This window comes from Aythya ferina (assembly GCF_964211825.1).
Source record: "Aythya ferina genome assembly, chromosome: 1".
NCBI classification, from domain to species: domain Eukaryota; kingdom Metazoa; phylum Chordata; class Aves; order Anseriformes; family Anatidae; genus Aythya; species Aythya ferina.
This window is the reverse complement of record NC_140296.1, coordinates 143,557,369-143,578,326: the sequence shown is the minus strand read 5'-3', so window position 1 is coordinate 143,578,326 and position 20,958 is coordinate 143,557,369. Positions and strand designations below refer to the sequence as shown.

At 43.5% G+C, this 20,958-nt stretch overlaps 1 protein-coding gene and 1 long non-coding RNA gene across 2 annotated transcripts in view; one reads left to right on the top strand and one right to left on the bottom strand.

Moving 5' to 3' along the window:
* Nucleotides 1-20,958, top strand: part of TMTC1 (transmembrane O-mannosyltransferase targeting cadherins 1) — a 148,193-nt gene that overhangs the window by 60,885 nt on the left and 66,350 nt on the right. The window contains exon 8 of the mRNA XM_084528443.1: nucleotides 7,507-7,696. Within this exon, the coding sequence (XP_084384569.1) occupies nucleotides 7,507-7,696 (190 nt within the window). The remainder of the gene's footprint in view (nucleotides 1-7,506; nucleotides 7,697-20,958) is intronic.
* Nucleotides 295-1,636, bottom strand: LOC311440926. The gene is made up of 2 exons (XR_014695652.1): nucleotides 1,273-1,636; nucleotides 295-1,025 (listed from the first exon to the last, which is right to left on the bottom strand). It is a non-coding gene; the product is annotated as an uncharacterized lncRNA (long non-coding RNA).

Sequence of the window (20,958 nt, the reverse complement as noted above, 5' to 3'; positions counted from 1 at the left end):
TAGTGACTCCTCTGGTATGTGATTTGCACTGACCTTAAGCTGGAAGTTGGCATTAAAATGGACCCCTGCAATATATCAGCCTCTTAATTAGCCAGGTTTGGATGTGCTTCCTGAGTGGAAAAGGTCTGCCTGCTTAGTCAGGGCTTTCTTCCGTGTGCCCAAAGGTGCACCTTCTTCAGCCCTATGCACAATCTCTCTGGGCACCCAGAATTTGGGGCCACATCTGTACAAAAAGTAAAACAGCAACGTCTGTCAGAATTGCTATCAGGTCTACCCAGGGCTAGACAGGTCATATGTTAAATGTAAAATGTTGTTATTGTAATGATGAGGGGAAGGGGAGGGGAAGCATGTGTGGAAGATGACACTACAGAGCAAAGGCGAACCTACAGTAGCATTATGTTCCCCAAGGAACCTGCCTTCCCAGAGTCACATGAAAGATTTGAGTATATCCTCAAATCTGAGTATATCCAAGTTTTCTTGTTTTAATGAGCAAATGCAGGTGTAGGTAGTGCTCTTCTGGAAGTCAGCTGGAGAGGCATTTTTGGTAGGCCATGGCGCTTGCTGAGGTGCTGTTTCCACCACGAGCCTTCCCTGCTGAAAGCTGGTGTTTGGAGTGGACGGGTGCAGCTGAAACAGAGGCTGTCAACCCCTGTAGACAATGAATGCATTTTGTTCTTCAAAGCACATGCATGAAGGCTGCACCACAGCCAGCCTCTGAGGCAAAGCACTGTGCTCTGGGCGGCCCTTTCACTCCTGCCTGCACAGGGTAGGGGTAGGTGATGCTCTGAGGTATAATGACCATTTCCAGATGTGTTATCACAGTGACTTTATAACCTCTGGGTTTTTAATTTCCTGAGGATCAGCAACTAGCATCTCAGCTGCTGCCTGAGGACCTTCCATCCCCGCTGCCTCAATGGGCCTTCTCGGGAGCAGGCCGGGAAGCTCCAGGTGAGGGATGGCTGGGGCTGAGGTGAGCTGAGCACAGTGTTTGATCAATGGGCACGCTTCTCTCACAGCACACAGGCCTGTGGAGAGGAAGAAAAAAGAGTGAGATCAGTCCCAGGCTTTCCAGTATTGCAAGTCTGACAGCAGGCTTGGGTTTCACAGGATATGCACAGGCTCTTTGAAAGTCTTTCCTCTTGAAGAATTTGACATTTTTCAGATTCTTAGCAGAGCTGACACAACTGCTAGAGCCCTTCACCAGATCAGAGCCCTTCCGGCAGTGCCCCCCTGTGCCCCTGCTGCATGCCAACCCACCTTCCAGGGAGTTACCTTGCTCTTCATCAGGCTGCAGCAGTCTTTTGGTACTCCTCTGCTCCTATCCTCTACTTCTGACAGCTCTTTTCCCCTAGATGTGAAAGTTTTGATGAAAGGGACTGCACAAGCACTTTCCCATTATGAGTGTTTTCTGCCTAGCTGATGCTTGGATTTGAATGTTAAATTGGAATTAGTCTCTCTCTTGTTTGTGTATTCTTACTCCACTGTCACAGGATGTGCTGGATAGACACAGCACGATATTTTTCTTCTAAGGCTATGAAAAGAAAATGTTTAGGCTGACAATGTAAAATAGATCTGTAAAATAAACTCGTGTGGGAAGGTATGATTGGACTGGCAGCTCCCCAGGGGAAGCGCAAATACATACAATTTTAAGACAATACCTTTAAATAACACCACCTGGTTATAATTGCAGCCACATGTGTCCTGGGAGGACAGCGTTGTGAAGTGGCTCATCAAGCACATTTGGCTTTAGGGCTTTGTAGTGGATGAAGAGATCCTGGAGCTAAAGTTACTTCAGCTGTTAATGCAAGTGAGAAGCTCTTTTCCCTCATAAAGGCATGCTTCTCACCATTACCTGAAGTGAAAGCTCCCTGAGTACCTGGCAATAGGCAGGCTGCCTTCAGAGAAGACCGTTAACATCATCAGGGTTTTCTGAAAGGACAACAATCTTCTTCCTGCTTCTGAGACCCCCCACCCTTTTACACGCAACTCCTCCTTTTCCAAAGCACCAGTTTAGTGCACTTCTAGTATCTATCTCCTAGATAGGTCCATCTTCTTCCCAAGAAGGAGAATGTTTTTTGCTCTTGCCTTGCTAAAATCCTTAGTGCAGTAAAGCCTTACATTTGTGGATGTATACCCCACTGGTTTTGTGGGGGAAAGGTGGACCTCTGTTATTTGTCGGGGATGTGATGTGTTGTCCCAGAAGTAGACAGGCTGTAGGTTGCACCACTGTGTGCAGCTAGAAAAAAATTCACTGGCCCTCACTTTTCCACGCAGCCTTGGTAGGGCATGGTCTGAATCTTGTGATCACTCAGTTTTGAAGAGAAATCTATAATCGTTCCCTGGGAACAGGGGAAAAAAACTTAAAATGCTCCCAAATCAGATAGCAAATGAAACTCCTCATAAATTTCTGTAACTATATGTATATTTTAAGCTAGTCTCACAATCTTCATGTGCTCAGATCGTCCGTGTTTGGCAGAGCTGAGACTAGAGCTTTTCCAAGCTTGTTAGTCTCTATTACAGCAAAGGGTAACAGACAATCCCTCAAGTATTTTTATGTTGTATTGTTTATGGCTTTAAGTAGCACCCTTTATTTTCATTTTTTTTGCAGTAGAAGCAGTCAGTTGAGATAGTTGTTTTCTGCTATGGGTTCTAGATGTGAGTCATCCTGTATTTATCTTAAATAAGGCATGCAACAGTACACTTATACTTAAAAATTTAAAACTAAACAAACTGGATTGCCATGACAACACCTGCTACCTACAGAAGTTTTGTTTTTCTGAGTGTGCCAGAGATTCTGAGAAGGAAAAAGCAACACTTGACACCTGCTGAAACTTGGATTTCCATGTTCAATTTGCAAATAAAAAATGACTCTGCTGTAATGCAAATGTTGTTAACCAGCCTGGGGGAAAACTGGTTGCCAATTAAGAGGCAGATTCTTCCAATCACATCACCAGTAATACTCTGCCTTGTCTGAGATTAGCTGATGAGAGGGAGATGTTATAGGCAGGGATTTTTCTCCCCTGGAATTCCAAGAGACACGAACAGCAATATAGAGAAGATCATTAATTTAAAATGTAATTCACTTAGTCAACTAATTAAAAGAAAATACTTTTGTTGCCATTTACAGGTAGGCCTCTGAAACGTAATTAGCTTCTGGAATCGTTCCACGAATCTTCAAGTATTCAGAATTTGCAAATTATCTCCTTGCCGTGTCAACTTTGGAGAGAATGTTCTTCAAACGTTTCTCGGGCATCTAGCTTTCTCCTTACTTAGTGTCGTGATACGAGAGCCGCACGGATATGGAAAACTATCACGTGCTGTTGAGATCCACAAGTAAAAGCAGCACGGTTGTCACTATCTATTATTAGCATCTTGTTATTCTTCTGTTTCTAGGACCTAGAATAGCGATAGTTTCTACTGCCTTATTTTGTACAGCCATCAATCTCATTCTAGGATAGTTTGCCGAAGCTGAAAGCATATCCAAACTTTTCCTTGGATCAGAGCTCACTTAAGGCTTTCTTGCAGCTTAAAAAGTCCTGCTAAAGTCAGGCAGCAGCCTCCTGGGACTTGCTTTCTATGTCTGCTTTTGGCACGTGCAAGTTCAGGGAGAGTGTTCAGGCTTGACAATGAGACCCAACCAAGGAATCTCTAATACAATGTCTGGAGATGTGAACCAGTTGACTGTGCAAAGGCAGTAGTCACTGTCGCAAGCTTTGAAATAGTTCACCGCTCTTGGCAGAGTGTATTTAGGATGCTAATTATTGCCGTAATGGAACAGAGCAGTTGTCCATCTCCTTTGGGAGCTGCCTCTGGCAGTGAGCTATGCACATGGCTTTTGAAGAAGATGAAAACCCTGTAAGCACGGAGAAAAGGAGACTTGTTTATAAACCTCTCCTGGGCAGCGCACGTCCCAGAGTCTGTTTTATCATCTCTCACAGCAGTGTGACCTAACCTTCCATCAGAAATGCTTTAACATGCTCTAATCTGGCTATCCTGAATTCCTTTTAAAATTTGTTAAACTGACTCAATTTGTTGTGGCAGCAAACTGCTTATTTCTTCTGTGCTGCACAATGATTTATCAGCTCCTGTCTTATTGGGGAAGATGCAGAAAAGTGTCTAGTCTGTCTTTAGCTGAAATGTTGCAGCTTGCACAGATCCAAAATATCTTCTCGTTTCTTCCTGCCTAGAATCACAGAATGGTTGAGGTTGGAAGGGACCTCAGGGTCCATCTGGTCCAAGCCCCTGCTCAAGCAGGGCCACCTAGAGCAGGTTGCCCAGGACCATGTCCATGTGGCTTATGAAGGTCTCCACCGAGGGAGATTCTACAGCCTCTCTGGGCAACCCACACAGCACAGAAGGGCTGCCTGGTGTTTGTAGCGAGCCTCCTATGTTCCAGTTTGTGCCCATTGCCTCTTGTCCTGGCACTGGGGACCACTGAAAAGAGCCTGGCTCCATCTTCTGTACACTTTCTCTTCAGGTGTTTGTAGACATTGGTGAGATTACCCCACGCCTGCTCTTCTCCAGGCCAAACAGGCAGAGCATCTCACAGGAGGGGTGCTCCTGTCCCTTAATCATCTTGGTGGCCCTTCACTGTACTCTTCCCAGTATGTCCATGTCTCTCTTGACCTGGGGGGTCCAGAACTGGATGTGGCACTCCAGGTGCAGCTTCACCAACGTTGAGCAGAGAGGCAGGGTCACCTCTTCACCCGCTGCCAGTACCTTACCTAGTGCAGCCAAGAATGCCATTAGCTTTCTTAGCAGCAACAGCACGCTGCCAGCCCACATTCAGCTGGTGTCCACCAGGACCCCCGGGCCCTTTTCTGCCAAGCTGCTCTCCAGCACGTCCCGGTGCCTGGGGCTATTCATCCTCAGGAGGTTCTGGCCCGCCCACCTCTCCAGCCTGTCAGGGTCCCTCTGGATGTCCGCACGGCTCTCTGGTGAGTCAGCTGCTCCCCTCAGTTTTGTATCAGCAGCAAATTTAATGAGGGCATACTCTACTGCATTGTCCAGATCGTTAATGAAGATGTGAAGACCAGAGCCAGTACTGACCCCTGGGGTACTCGGCTCATTACTGGCCTCCAAGGAGACTTCCCACCGCTGCCCGCTACTCTGCGGGTCTGGCTGTTCAGCCAGTTGTCAATCCATCTCACTATCTGAAAGCCTGCTCTGAGTAAGCAGGAGAAGGTTTGCAGTGTGTCGTGGTTCATTAAACAACTTCCATGGATGTTTCGGTGCTTATTGAGAATGGTAACATGCAGGGCTTAGAAGGACAATTATTCCGAAAACTTGGTTCCAGTACAAACCTAACTTGATGCTTCTGAAAATGCTAAAATAAACACTTGTAACAGTGTTATATGCCATGACATTATTCAGATTGGTATAAATGGATATGCATTTTAGTGTAAAGCAAGGAATGGATCTCGGTTTGGCTTTTAAGTAGCTGTAAATAGATCCTGGCAACCTTTTCCGAGCTGTCGCCGTATTAAGAGCGATGCACAGCTCTGCTGTTCTCCAGCTGAGCAGAGGTGTGGGAGCGCCGCATGTAACTTTGCTGCAAGCACCCCAGCGTGAGCAAGCTGCACCAGGTTTTGTGTTGCTGGGTTTCTCAGTAATGTGGGCCAGAAGAGATTGGCTTGTTAATTAAAAAAAGACATAGTTGTTTCTTCAATTATCATGAACAATCGAAATTCGAAGAATTTGGGGAGAATTACATTGCTTTTTTTTGAGGGATGCTTTCTTAAATAGAAACTGTCCTTTTAATCACTGTTGCTGTTAAGTGAGAAAATGCATTTTCTCTCACTTTTTTCCCTGTTTACTACCTCAGGGAGAAAAATGGCAGAATGGAAGAGAAACGTGCCAAATGGTTTTAAACCCTTTTCCATTGAATTGTGAAATGAGATTGATTTGGGGGGAAATGGGAATGTGCCTTTTGCACTGTTTACAATGAAACATTATTCCAGCTATTTAACCTTCCCAGCTTTTGAGTTGCTGTGCCGCTGGAGATGTTTGGTTTTTTGAAAGAGAAGAAAACTGATATCCTAACTGTTTGTGGTTATTTCAAAATGTTTTCACAAAAATGTAGGCCTGGTTCATCCCCAGGTCTTGGCCCAGCACCCATCTGGGAAATTCCATCCTGCCAGCCTGGAGTCACATTTAGCCTCAATATCTTCCCTCTCCTGCCACAAATATATTATAATGCTGTAACTGTTGTTGTAAAGGCTGCGTTTTGACCCCAAAGGGGCAGGTTTCGAAGTGGCAAGTGAAGCAGTTCTCTGGCTCTACATCTCTTGGGGATCCTTTGTTATCATTTTAATAAACTTGCTAAGGTACCATGGCAACTGGGTGTGATAACAACAGCTAAGCAGGCGGCTCCGATGGAAGAAATCCTATGCAGGATAAAATATTCTGTCTACCTTTTGTTTTTTCTTTTATTTTGTATGTGCCTTTTTTTTTTGTGCTGCTTACAATGTGGACTTTTCCCTTTTCAAACGAAGGAAGGGTTTGTCTATTCAAAGGCTCTTGCAGTTCTGCTTGGTAGACTTCATGATTGCTGGAGTAATCTCCAGCCTCAAACGTATTTGAACTTCTGTAAGTGTGGTTTCAAGGAGAAGCTTTTTTTTGCCAAGTAGGTGCCAAGCAGAAAAAGGCTGGGGGTAGAGGGGATGTTTTATTTCTTGTTGTTTTCTATCTGTCTTTAACCAGGTCGCACCCATGCTGTTCTTGTTCAGACCTCTGCAATCCCTGCATACTTCCCATAGGGCAGTGTGGTTTCCCATTTCCATTCTCTGTTATTTTCCTCCCTACAGAGAATGCCAATTAATGAAGATTACAACAATTTAAAAGACTCCCTACTTCTCCCTCACTTTTATGGCTGTCCCCAATCCTAATAAGCTCTAATGGGATCGGCGGAGAATCACCCTCTGCTTCCTTTGCTCTCTCTTTTCTCTCTGTGCTAGGATGCAAAGAGAGAAGGAGAGGTCTGACTTTAAATGCTCAATATTGTGCACATAGGTAGAATCCTAAACTGGAAGTTAAACCCAGGTAAAAGCATATTTGGAATTGCAAGACTGATGCAATGTGCTGTGCAACAGGTGGATACGCTTCTGTACCTGCTTAGTTATTAACTAATATTTTGTAGTTGAAGCTGATAGCAAGTCAATTCAAAGTAAAACATCTGAGTGCAATATTAAGATATGTAAAGTTTTCTGAAGGCTGGTGCATGGAAAACACACAAATATTACTGATTTTATGCTATTTTTTTAAATGGCCTGGTGAAGTTGTGCCTACCCTCCAACCCCCCCAGCCCCTCTCCACATTAGCATGTCTTTATTGACAGAGAGGTATAGGGTTACCTGTGTATGCATGGCTGTTTTGTTCCTCCTCTCTAGTAAGCAGTAAATGCCAAAATCTCAATCTGTGTGAACTCAGCTCTGTTTTGGTATAAGGAAAATGTTTCGTGGAGTTGGCAGCCGTGCCCTGTATTACATTACCTGTTTTGTTTTGCAGGTTTCTAACTTACTCCTACCTTCTGGCCTTCAATGCGTGGCTTCTGCTGGCACCGATTACCCTGTGCTATGACTGGCAGGTCGGCAGTATCCCTCTGGTTGAGTCTGTCTGGGACGTGAGGAACTTGGCCACAGTCTTGCTGGTCGTGGTGCTGGTGTTACTCAGCCTACACTGCATTGCTGCATTCAAGGTAAGACGGAAAAAGATGCAGTACAGCATTTTGTTTAAAATCTGTCGTTTCCTAATCTTTAGATGAGGTGGTCACTAAGCACAAATTTTCCTCCCAAATAAATTGTACTGAGATGAAAAAACACACCACTACATAACTAAGGCAGGCAAGTTTAACAGATGAAAACGCCCCTTTAGCTGAATATCTCAGTCTCTAATTGGTTTGATTTGAAGGCAAAAGTTGGCCCAGAGCCCTGCCTTTGATTAGTGTTAATGATCTAAACCTGCTGAAGTGGGTGAGAGTAGTCTCAGCCTTCCCCATAGACGCTTGACTCAAACAGGACTGGGGACTGTCATCTGCAGAGCCCTTTGAAAATGAAATCAATTATTGTAGCTGTACCTTTACTATGCTTTTAAAACCTAAATGTTGGATACATCATGATGAGAAGTAAGGGGATGCAGGAAGTTTTGAAATGATCTGGAAAATGTTATTTAGGTTAAATGATCTAGTTGGTGGTAATCCAAGCTTCACATTTCAGCATTTCAGATCCACTGTTATTGCAGAAATGAAAGTGAGGGTATACCAGGCTTGTGAGGGGCAAGAGAACAGATATGGACTGACATGGAAGGGTGTCTTTGTAGGTTACAGGGGGTAATAAACTATTCCTTGTGCAGTTGTGTTGTGGAAGTTTATTTAGGAAGGGTGTATGTAATAATTTTTGGAATAGTACAAAATTTCTCCTCCTTAAATGTAAATGTACAACTCGCTCAAAGATGTAGTAGAGGAGTGACAGGTTTTTAATACCTATGTTACGCTAAGCCATGCAGGTCATACATATGTTTCGGTCTACCCTGCTAGTCTTCTCTGTGCTCCCAAAAGAAAATGAACCAAACAGTTTGAGACTGCAGTGTCATTAATTTAGATTATACATTGACAGGTGCTGTATGGGAAATATGGGAAAATACCCTGTTAGGTATTCACTAGTTCTACCTGCAGGTTTTATATCACCTTATATTCCTCCTGCTTTCATTACTCACTGTTAGAGATACCCAGAAATGTTTGTATTAGACCTAATCCTGTTCCCGGGGAAGTTAATGATAAAATTCTCATTACCCCAGTACTGAACACTTCTGAAAAACCTTATTCCACATTCTTTGAAGTTTCTGTTGCTTTTTATTTCATCTCCTGTTGTCAGAATCGGTACTGTGTACAAAATTAGTGTCATTGGTTTGCTGGGAAAAAATCTTTCAGGATTATCCTTAGAGATTTTGTGTTACATTAATGTGGGTAAAATGGTAATCCAGAAGAATTCCTTTGGGTAACTAAATTGTGTGTCTTCTGTGAAAATGGAAAACAAAGTATTTCAAAAACACTTTGTGCATTAAGTATCTAGATTTCATCACTTTGTTTTGCCTTAAAAAAAAAAAAAAAAAAAAAAATTTAGTCTGGATTTAAGAATGCCACTGTTTGATTTGAAGCTTCTATTTAATTTTTTTTTTTGGTGAAGATAAGTTCACTGTTTTACTCTTAACCACCGCTAATGTTGCTTCAAGCAAAATGAATTTCACTTTCCAGACATTTACTTGTTGGATGCCTTGAAATTCATTGTGTAGATTCCCTTATGTTTTCTTTTGAAAACCCCAAACACCGAATGAATTAAATCCAAAGTGATCCTCTTTCATGTCTAACACAAGTAAAACCAGAACAATCACATACTCTCAAAAAATGCTCTAATCAGTCTCAACTTCCCAGCAAACCCACTGTGAACATGGACCCTGGTAGTGGTTCCTGAAGGTCAATTTGGACATGCTTCTCCCAGCGTTAGGTATAATTTGAAGTAGCTGAAATATTCAGACTTTCAGAAAATCTAATTTTCTGAAGCTATTTTCTGTTTTATTTTTAGCAACACACAAAACAATCCAATTAGGATATTGCCATTAGGTGGTATGAAGTTGATTATGATGTACTGAGCAGGAAGAGACACTTTTCTGGGAAAAAAAAAAAAATACCCTGTTGGCTTTGGATACTCGCAGGGATGTCTTCCACAGAGACAAGAGGGAAGTTCAGGACACTTGAACTGCAGGCACAGTTCATTATATTAGGCTCTTAAGAAAGCTGCTTTCAAAATGTAACAGCAGTGGCTTTTAATATGACATTGATACCCACAAGAAAGCGTTTCCTTCTGTCAGATCCCTGATGCTACTTCTCACTGTGCTGTAGTTGGTAGGTAGCGTCACTGATTTTTCACATTTCATAAACTGTAAGAAGTCCTGGTTTCTGTTTGAAGCAAACACATTGAACTGTCTTAGCAGCCATTTTCTCTCTTTTTCATTGAAAAGCCTAACCTGGAAGTAATAGCTTGCAATTCTCTAAGGAATGGCTTTGCAGTGAACAGGCAAATAGTTTGTGTGCCTTTTCTGTGAGTGTGTAGGTGTGCATGGGTAAGAAAGGACAAAACCTCATTCTTTCTCATTGGCACTAATACTTCCTTTCTGTGGCATGGAGGATGGAAATGCTAGAAGTTGTTTTGGCAGAACTGAAAACACTTGTGCTACGAACACTGAATTGATTTCCAGTGGCAAGAGGTGGTGCGTGTATGCACAAAACAAGCTCACAGGAGACTCGCAGAATATATTACATGGAATGTAATTAGAGAATGCATGTATTGGATTTCTGCCTGCATTGCCATTGAATTTTAAACAGGGCTAATTTGTTGTCGACTTTCGTGATTAGGGTAATAACCCTTTTGGCATGTATGTGTGATGCTGATAAAGGACATCTAAGGCATGAAGCTTTCTTGTTCCGTTTCATTTTGTGAATGTTGTTCTACCTCAGAAAGGGAAGAAACAGCGCAAGATTTCTACCCATAAGTGCTTTGCTTGAAGCTTGTCTGTGACTAGACTGGACGGAGTTTTTGTGTTGAAAAATATGCAGAAACGGAAGGGAGCTATCCAGTTCGTTATTGTTTGGAGTGAGAAACCTTGCTCCTCCTTCATCTGTGTTTTCACTGTTGATCTCCTTATGTAATGAGGAAGTTGCTGTAAAAATTGCTTTATCAATTCCTTGAATTTTTATTCACTGGGTTGTTTCATGTGCATAGTGCTAATCCCTCTTGCTTGTTGGCCAAAGAGGGTGGAAAGAGCTTCCCTGTGAGCAGCTCCCAGGGAAGGCTTGTTGCTCTGCAGCAAGTTTAAATGCACAACCATCCTCTCATTCCTATCACAGGCGACAATTAATGACTGTCTTCAGGAGACCCGACAGGAGTAAAGAAAAGGCCTGCTCCTTGTCACACTTCCCACAATGTCCGCTGTGGGAGTAAAGGACCTCGCTGTCATCTCTGGCCAAGATTTTTTCATAGTGACTAATGTGGAAAAGTTGAAGTCCATTGTTAAGCATCTCTGAAACCTTTTGAGACTTGATTTTTTTGCCATGCAGATGCCCAGCATTCTCTGCAAATTAGTCTCCTTATTTTAGCCAAGGAGCCGAGAGTCATCAGTGGATTTTGACATCCTCAGGTGCTGCTCAATTCTTTGCTGTGAACTTCCTCACCAGTCTGGCTGGGCTTCGAGTAGCATAGTGAGGATATGACGAGGGCGTGGGACAGTGTAGCAAGGGCTTGCATCCCAGAGGTATAATAATAGTTGGAAAACAAAGATGAGTTTTGATTATTGTTCATTTTCAAAGCCAGCCTCAGCCACAAGGAATGGCCTCAGTGTGTTTTTCACCTTTGTGACTAGGTTGATTACAAAGGTGTCAGTGAAATGACTGAGCCACCAACTTGTTCTAGTTTCCCAGCAAGCCAGTTACGAGGCCAAAGAAATAATCTGCCACAGAATCATAGAATATTCTGAGAATCACAGGATATATCCAGGGGACCCACAAGGATCATCACCTCCTGGCCCCAAACATGACTGCCCCAAAATCAGTTCATGTTTCTGAAAGTGCTGTGCAGACACACACCTGATCTTATGGGGCAACTAAGTTCTGTAAACTAGTATTTCAGCTGTCAGGTACCCAAAAAGTACCCTGAAGTTGATAGGGCTAAGTAAGTAACTACCAGTCTTTTTTCTTGGAGTGGGGTGGAAGCCAGGGTCACGGTCTTTTTTGGAATCTTAACTAAATTTTCCAGGTTCCTTTCCATTTCCTGAACACATGCTTTTCTAACCTTCCTTTGTATGGTTTAAGCCAAGCAATTTTGTTTACATTTGAGATATTTATAAAAATTACGCATCATACATTGCCATGTACTTCAAATATCTAGTAGCAAAGAGAAAAGACGAAACCTGAAATGTTAAAAAGTACTTTTGTAGTGGTGTTTTCTAGACCTGGATCTGAATGAGGAAACAACTGCAGCTCCTTAAATTAAAAAACATTTATCACCAAGTCCCAGCCATAACACAAAATAGTCATGGCTGTGCCTATGGCCACTCATGTCCCCAAGGGCCTTTGTGTGCTGGAAGAAGCAGTGAGCACTTGGTGAACTGGAGAGGAACTTCCTGGCATATTGTCAGGATAACAATTATTTCTTTGCCATGTCATAATAATTCAGTGAGTGTGAAAGGGAAACCCTTCAGATGTTTGAAATGCCACTCCGCATGGCATTTTTAGGTCACTGCTTAATTAGTAGTGTGATTAAAATGCAGCTTGTCCTGTCGCTGTGGCCGTGCGTGTATCTGCAGAGCACCTGATGGATCTGATTGCATTTAGGTACGGTACCAGCCTCCTGGGGGAACAGCCTCAGGTAGAGGCAGCCACAGGAGGGCTGACAGTGGGAACACTCAGGTGTTTGTGACGGGTTAATTCACAGCAAGGCCATCTGGAAATGTAACTCAAAATTGTGGCTAACGTACTGGACCACTCTGGGGGAATTTATCATGCCTCATACGGTTTGGGGCTTGTCTTGCACTTGACTGGTGCTCCTGAGGTAGCTTGTGGTGGCTCACAGCACCTTCCCCTAGCTCAGCAGGAGCACACAGTGCTGTGCAACAGTTTGCTCACGTCTGAGGAGGGAGTGCTGCTTATGTTCCAAATCAATAATAAAAAATAATCTCTAGCATCCCCTAGGACACATCTTTCTAAAGAATGCGTTTTGCTGCTGTATATGACAGTGCTACATATGGCACAGGAAGTTAGGAGTTTCAGTTTATAGTCATTGCACGCAAATCATAGAAATATATATTAGTTTTCTGTTCTTTTATATGCTACAGTTGGTTATTTTTTACTTCAGAGCTAATTTTAATTTTAAGGTAATGCTGCCTCTTTACGTTTCTCTGCATAGCGCTTCTTAGCCAAGACAAGGCATTTTATACCAAATTATTATGACTTTAATTCTTGCCGTAATTGGCATCATATTGTCATTTATCCGGTGCTTTATATGTATGAATATCATCTCAGCGTATTCCTGAGTCTCTTACAGAGTGTATTTCTTGGCTGTCAATGTTTAATAACGTCAAGGAGAGGAACACATTTGTGTCTTCTCTTTGTGTGCATGTTTCTGTTGTTTTTGCTGGCACTCATTATGTGTATTCTCTCATGCTATTTACTTTACCCTGCCCTCCTGAGACCTTTGCCTGGTTTCCCAGGTTTGGCATTTCATTAATAAATCCCAGCTTACGGACCTTTCTGGGGAACAGTAGCCTTTCATAATGCTCTGCAGTAGTAACGGCACCGTTAGAAACTGTGCCTTGCAAAATTCATATGCCACAACACTCGCAGAACAATACCTGCTTCAAAGACACAGCAAGGTGAATAAGGCTATTTATCGACTGAGTGTATCTGACGAGCTGGAAACCACAGTCATTTCCATAAAAGGTCCATTTAAAATAAATCCTGCTTTCATTTTCCTGAGGGCCCACTTGAATTCCTTCCACATACAGAAGGTCAGGACTGATGTTCTTAATCCGTAGCAGTGAGGTTTTTCGGTGCTGCTTCTGTTGTTAATGTTTGCTTCGGGGAGAGAGTAATAAGCCAGAAAGACTCTGTTTGGTGAGAGCTGCAGGAAGGGGGGAGCCCCATGAAGGAGCTCTGCTCGCTTCACTGGCTGCCCTCCTGCTCCGTTGGATGCTGCGAGCGGATCAGCTGGGGATCCCCGCTGGGGCTGCAGGCACACCAAAGCCTTCCCGGCGTGCTCGCGGTGCCAGCCAACGAGCTCAAGCCAAAGAAGCAGCCTTCCTTACCCTGTTTGTATGTGATTGCTGCCCTGCATTAAAAAAGCAAACACGGGAACTGCCAAAATACCTTTTGTCAGATTTTTCTTCTCGGTCGATGGTTGAAATAAAGGGTTTGGAGTGGGGTACTCTGAGTGAATACAGCCATGGCTGAAGCAGCTCTGATTTTTCTCCCCATGAAGACATTCAGCGTCTCACCAAATGGGCTCTTAACTCCTGCAGGAGTCTGCCGCACTAGGCAGGTGCCTTTCACAGGGGTAGTTACTTGTGCCGTGCTCAGCTTATCAGCACTGAATTGCTGTATTTTCAGAGACAGTCTTTTTGTTTGCCACCGTGTTCTCCTTCTGGTTTGAGTTAGTATTTCAAGGCCCACTTAGAGCTGAATGGTTTTGGAGAGGCACAATAGCAGGGGTAAGCAGGAAAAGGTAGGTAGAATGAGGACCAAGAAATTCATAGCTGGGGGTGATAATGATGCTTGCTGCTCTTAGCTGTCTGAGCTAAGCATTAGGGAGCCAAACTCTTGTGCGATTTTAATAGGATCCTCTTGTTCAGTGCTACCTCTTTAAGGACAAACCCACCACGAACAGTTTCTTTTCCAAAGATCGTGCTTGTACACACTGCAAGCAGTGTGCATGTGTTTAAATTATAGCTACTCTTTTTTTTTTTTCTTTTTTCTTCCCCCATATAGTAAAGCAATCTGCAGTCACAGAATAAAAAGGAAGAGGAAAAAAACAACCACAAGGTCAAAAGCAGTTTTTCTAATTCCTGGAGCAATTGATTGAGTTCCGTATTTCCTTTTGGAATGTTCCACTTCTGTTTTAAGGATGCGCGTGCTCCTGTATCCTGTTCAGATCAGCTTCTGATGTGGTATTAGGAGGTGCAGAGATTAGGGGCTGGGAAGAAGAATGTATTTCTTCAGGGAATTTGAGAAGGCTGGGTAAGAAATACGGTAAACACACAGCTGAATGCATGGGTAGCTGAGGTGTACAGGGGAAAAGAAAATAGTTAATATCAAAATTTTATGTTAGGATAGAGAAATGAAAGATGAAATATTAATGGAATATAATTCTGTGCCCTGCTGTGGGTAATGGAATTGGAAAAGGACTGCTTTCTGCTTTTAATCCATAATTGAGAGCCTGATTTTTAGAGCTGCTGAACATCTACTGTTTCCACGGATGGATTTTTTTGGTACTTTCAACATTTCTGAAAAAACGCGCTTGGTTTTACCTAGTGGTAGGGACCAGAACCTGCTTCTTTCTGAAAACAGGAAGTGACTGATCTCACCAGGACAGTCCGAGATATATGTGCCAAGGATTTCTTTTCAGATAATCCCTGATCAGGGAGCCAGTGATGCTTCCAGAGGTTTTGAATCTGTTTCTGACTGGTTTCTGTTTGCCTGCGTACCAGCTCCTGAACAGATCCTCCTGCTGCTGAACTGGAAAGTAGTTTTTGCTGCTGCCGCCAAATATTAGAAAAAGGATCAGCATGTCAGATGGTTAATAGTCAGCACTGGTGGTCAAAACAGCACTGGAAATCTCCACGGCTTCGGACTATCAGTGCAGTATAAAATTTGTTCAATTCTAGTCAGCAGTAGCCGAAGGTGATTTTATCAGAACTAGATGGTCACCAAGGAAAACTGAGTTATTTTCAGGAAAGACAGTGACTTGCTAAGCCTGGCATTCATGCAGCTGGCACTACTGAAGATACCAATTTACTGTTTTGTTTTTTTTTAAATTTTAATTTTTTGGATGAGGCCAAAGGATAAAACTCTTGATAAATTGTGGTGATTACAGAATTTGTGTCTCCTTTTTGTGGGAGCAAGCTGATTAAGCCCAGAGTCAGAGCCAATTCTGAAGCTGGGCAGTTGCCTTTGCCTTACCAAACGTTTGCATTTTTCAGACCATCTGTTGACACCTGACTTTTGGCACCGGTTGCTCAGGCAGCCGAGCGAAACAGTCACAGCTCCCCAGTGCCCTCCTGTTTGGCCACAGAAGATAGATGTACGTGTCCCGTCCTGATTTCTGCCGGTGACCTTAAGAAAACCATGCTGATGGCACCTGGGGCACTGTACAGCTCTGTCATCACCTCTCGGTCTGTGCCTGCATCAGAGAGGTGGGACTGGGAGCGCCCAGTGTTTGCTCCTGCTGGCTTTCCATCAACAGCCACTTCTTCCTGTGGCAGAGCGAGTCCCTAGGGCTGCTTCCTGATGAGCTGAAGTTTGCTTTTTATCACTTATGCATGAATGCACGGTGAATTTGACATGCTTCTACAGAATCCCTTTAATAATAATCCCTTTATCTTTAACACTCTGCAAGAGTAGATGCTGTAGATGCTGACCTCATGCCGTGTGAGATGCTACCAGTGGCCTGCACAAGCTGGTGAGGCGTCACATTGCCAAGCTGCTCGTGGCTTCGTGAGCGACAGATACAACAGGAGTAGGTGAATTAATTTTGTGTGCGGTCTGCACTAAGCACTTGCACAAATGGCTCTTAGGAACAAGAAGAATTCTTCTGAAGAATTATAATCCTGTCTGTGATCTGCAGATAGGCTTGGAGCTCCTTTGAATCTTTGTCTCATTTCATGGGTAATGTGCTTACCTCCCAGGCCTGCAAGCGTCTGAAAATGTGCAGTAGCGTTTCTTGCTGTCACACAGTCATGCACTGCCAGCTTTCCTGGATGCCAGCTTCTCTGCACTTGCAGCCAGATGTTCCAAGCATAACATCTCGCTGGCTGTGATAGACCATCCGGAGCTCCCTGGCAGAGGGTGATTTATGCCTCTGGTAGGAAGGAAGTCTTTATTCCGTGGAGCTGTTGGGTCTAAATGGTGGAGAGGTGACGCTTGCCTCATTCTCAAAATAAGCTGTGAGAGGAAGAAATTAAACCCATTTGATTTCCACCTTCTCATTGAACAGGCGAGCATGTATAAGCACTTTCAGAACCTCTTCAGGTTGTAACAGAACTGAATTTGCTTGCACTTGTTTGCCCAGCTGCTGTCTTCCCTGAGCCAGGAGGAAGGCTGTCCTTGCAGCTCTGCTCCTGGATGCCTCAGCTCTTGGAGGTGCCAGGGAGCGTGAACCTGAGTCCCACCATCACGCTGTAAGGCTTGATGGGTCTGGCACGTCAGACCGTGCCTTCTTAATGGGAAAGGTAGAGAATTGCTTATGCAAGTCCATAGTTTATGACAGATATTTCAAAGCAGTCTGTGTACATCCTGTACTTGTACTTAGTGGGCTATGGCTTGCAGAAGACTTGCAGTGTAACAGTAGTAAAAAGATATTTATTTGTAGCTCAGGAATATGTCTTATGAGTAATACCGTGGAAGCTCTTTCAGTTGTAAACTCTAGACTTTCTTCCTTTTCTTCCAAATTGCCAAGGAAGCAATTTTTGAGATTTATTGCTGTGTTGATGGTTTTTGACCTGGAAATGATTCTTTTCTGTTTTGTCTGAGACAGTGTGACGGCATTTCGTCTTCCATCTGGGGGAAGGCACAAATTCTTTAGTTCTTTGATAAACGCATGAAAAGTAGCAGGGTAAAAGTAGCAGAGTTAAAAATTCTTCTTTATTGATTTTGGTTACAGTATAATGAATGCCTAATTGTAATTCCAGGTAGATGTGAATTTGAAAACTCCCACCAAACTACCTGATGTAAGGAATGCTAATCTGTTTTAAAGTTGGTTGGCTTTTAATATTTTTAAAATCATTCTAAGATTAATTTGAATACACTTTTTTTTTTTTTTTTTTTTTGGTCCAGAGATCTGTGTGGCAGGTAGCAAGGAAAGTAATATTTCCCAGAGAAAGCACTATTTTTGAGATGGAAGGAGTTGCCTTTCTGTAAAATGAGTGGAGTGATCTGTAATTTCAGTCCCTGATTTTTTATTTTAAGGGAAAAAAAAGACAAGCAGCACTGCTTAGCCCTTTAAAAGCTTTTACTATTGCTCTGGGCACTCGCAATATGTTGGCTCTGCCACCTTTAGCTCAGCTGTCTCATAAGTGGCTCAGATGACCAGAGTAATTAAAAGTAAGTCACCAACCAAATCATTTTGAAAAATGTAACAAGCTACATGTTGTCTTTGTTGTTTCACCAAAACATGGAGGGCAATCTCCTACAGCTTGTGTTCGATGGCAGATCCTACTGCCAGGCCTCCCAGGCAGGGCACAGCAGCAGGGCATGAAGGTGTCGGGTACAAGAAGCGTGCTTACAAGTTTTGGAAAAGGTAATGGCTGGGTGGAGGAGAGAAACCCAAACCCAGCTCTGGAGTGAGTGTGGGACAAGCTCAACAGTTTGACCCAGTGGCTCTCCAGCAAGACCATGCACAGCACAAAGCCAGCCGAAGCCTGGCTGCGCCCATTGACAGAACAGAAGTCACAGATCCATTGGGTTTCGTTTCTTTTGTTTTGTGCATTTGTTTTAGAATAACAAAGACAACTCTTATCATTTCCCCCTAAAACAAGTAATAACCTCTTTGTTATTTTGGGTAGGGTACCATGTTGACACACGGGGCTAGAGCAGCTCCAAATAAAGGGTTTATAAACTCTGACCTCACGTTCCTAAAAATGGGAAAGTTTAAACGCAACCAAACAATGCTCAGTCCAGTGCCCTTAAACTTAAAGGCCTTCAAGGACCTGGACTTAACAAAAGCCTCTGCCTGAACTGAATGCTTTAAAAAGGGCTCTGCCAGCTGCCAGATACGTCTCGTTTCAGAAGGCAGTGGCGCCACAGAGGATTCTGCTTTTCCATGAGTGCTGCTTCCAGTCCGGGAGCCCCGCCGGAGGGACTGAGCTGGCAGCCTTCAATGACATTAGTCCAGAGCTGTGACTTGTTGTGCGGGGAGAAAAGGCCCACAGTACTGTTTTCTCCTTCAGCCTGGCCAATTCCCACATTTTCCCTTTTCGCGTTGGATGTGCAGGTTTTATTTGTCTTTCCCCAGCTTTCAGTTTCTTTCGCTTATCTGCAGCGCTGCAGCCTTGAGTAACACCGTGTCCTTCCCAGAGAGGTTAACTAGAGGTTGCCTCCCCAGCTATTGATTTAACAAACAACAACTGGGGAACTATTTGATAGCTGGCTCATTTTAAAGCAAGAGTGTGTCGTGGGGAACATTTTCTGCATTAGCCATGCACACCCTCTGGCCCAACGTACATTCTTGTGCCTCTGGGTCTTTGTTGGCAGACTCGTGGGGCAGAGTGATGGCAGCACGTGGGCGCCAAAATTAGGCCAGACAAGGTGGGAAGGGAAAGTAGTGTCAAGAGGAAGGAGAGGAATAGAATACATGTCCAGAGTTTTTTTTGAGCTAGGACTGATAATTTGCTGCATTCAGAGTTGAGAAATAATTTTTAATCCATTCTTTTTTTCTGTCCAATTCCATTGTAATTACAAGCCCAAATGAGCATCGCTGGGTACCTCTGCTCATCAGCTTTATGGATTGGTATCAGTTTGAGCTGTGGGAGTAATGTATTTTAGCTTTTGCTGTGACTGCAGGAAGGCGGTAGTAACTGTGTTTTAAATGCACTGAAAAAGTAGACGACAGGCAGGTAATTCTGGTGCTGCTTAAAGTGGGTATTAATAAAGGTGCCTGGAGAAATGAATTCTTTATCTCCCTGCCTCTTGTTTCTTCTTCAGTCCAGGGGAAGTCAGTGCACTTTTTTTTGTGAACCTGCAGTTCACTAGGTGTAGAAAGACTCTCTTTTAAAGCAACATCAGGTCCGTTTTTACTCAGGGGTTTCCAAACACTCTACTTGGTGGGACCCCAATGCTGAGGGGGAGAGTCTGTTGGTCCCCTTCATTCCTGGGGACAAATGCTCAATGTGTAACCTCTTTGCAGTGCAGGACTGCTGATACCTTTTTAAGAAGTTGGTACTGGTTGGAAAGTTGCCCTCAGAAAGTGATTATTTTCCTAAAACATTCTTCCAACTTAGTTTTCTTTCTGTAGCAAGTATATCTACAGCATTCAGACTCAGTCTTGACTTTTATCTAGGTGAAAGTCAATCTACCTTTTATTCCTCTTCTTTTAAACGGTTTTTGGTACCATCCACGCTTGTACGGTGGTATCTCTTTCTCAAAGAGCATTCACCAAACAGGCTAAACCTGGTAATGCAAACTGGTAAGTAAAATCTGCGAGAAGGGTACTGCTGAGTGGATGTGAGAAGTAACGTGCCGCTGGTGTGTTTGAGAAGATACAAGGGTACTGCTCGTCATTCTTGCTTGTGTGACAGCTGAGGCAGCACCATGGTCCACCTCTGGGCAACCTTGATAGCATCACACTCTCTGAGCAGATGTAATTTGAACCACCTAAACACATTCCTCTAGGCCTGAGGGAACAAAGACCCTGCAGCGGGTGCGTGATGTAGCAGCACTGTAGTCCCTTAGGATGCTTAGTCACCTGCCACGTGTGCTTTTCATTGACTAAAGCAGTAGATTAGATACTAAGTCCAGCCTAAATGGCCAGCTTTCAGATGGCTAAAGGTAGAAAAGAGAGATCCTGTCCTCAGTAAATGTGCTTAGTATGTATAAATGATTCAGTCCTGTAGTTGTAGTGGGTTGATACGTGGCTGTGTGCCAGATTAGCCTTCTAAAATGTACCCTTGTGTTTTGTGCCCACAGGAAATGTTCATTGTCTTTTCCACAGAACAGGATTATAATGCTGGGACTTCTGAATTTCAGCCATGGATTAGGCCAGTGGTACCTGGTGTTGCAGTCTCTAGGTGTGCAAAAGGAAGGCAGGTTGTACTGCCTGGCCCCACATCACTGACTGGACTCTGCTCCTCTACTCAAAAATCTCATTTAATGTTTCTAAATTTGCCCCCCCCCAGCTAAAGCTTTGTAAGTCAATTTGTTCTCTGAAGTTGAGAAATTGCCCAAAACAATTAGACAGTCCTACAACCATTAAGCAACTCTGCTTGCATCTGTTTCTAAATGTGACAAAGCGAGACTTCTGTAAATGGATGCAGAACGGCGCTGTGGTGACTGATGAGACAGCAGCATCGCAGGCAGGGCAGGAAAGCACAAATGCCTGGCTGGATGATTTTACAGACCTAGTACTACCCTTTGGATAGCCTGATTTTATCCTTTGAGATCAACAGAAACACAAAGTGATTCAACATCTTGGGGTGGAGCTAATA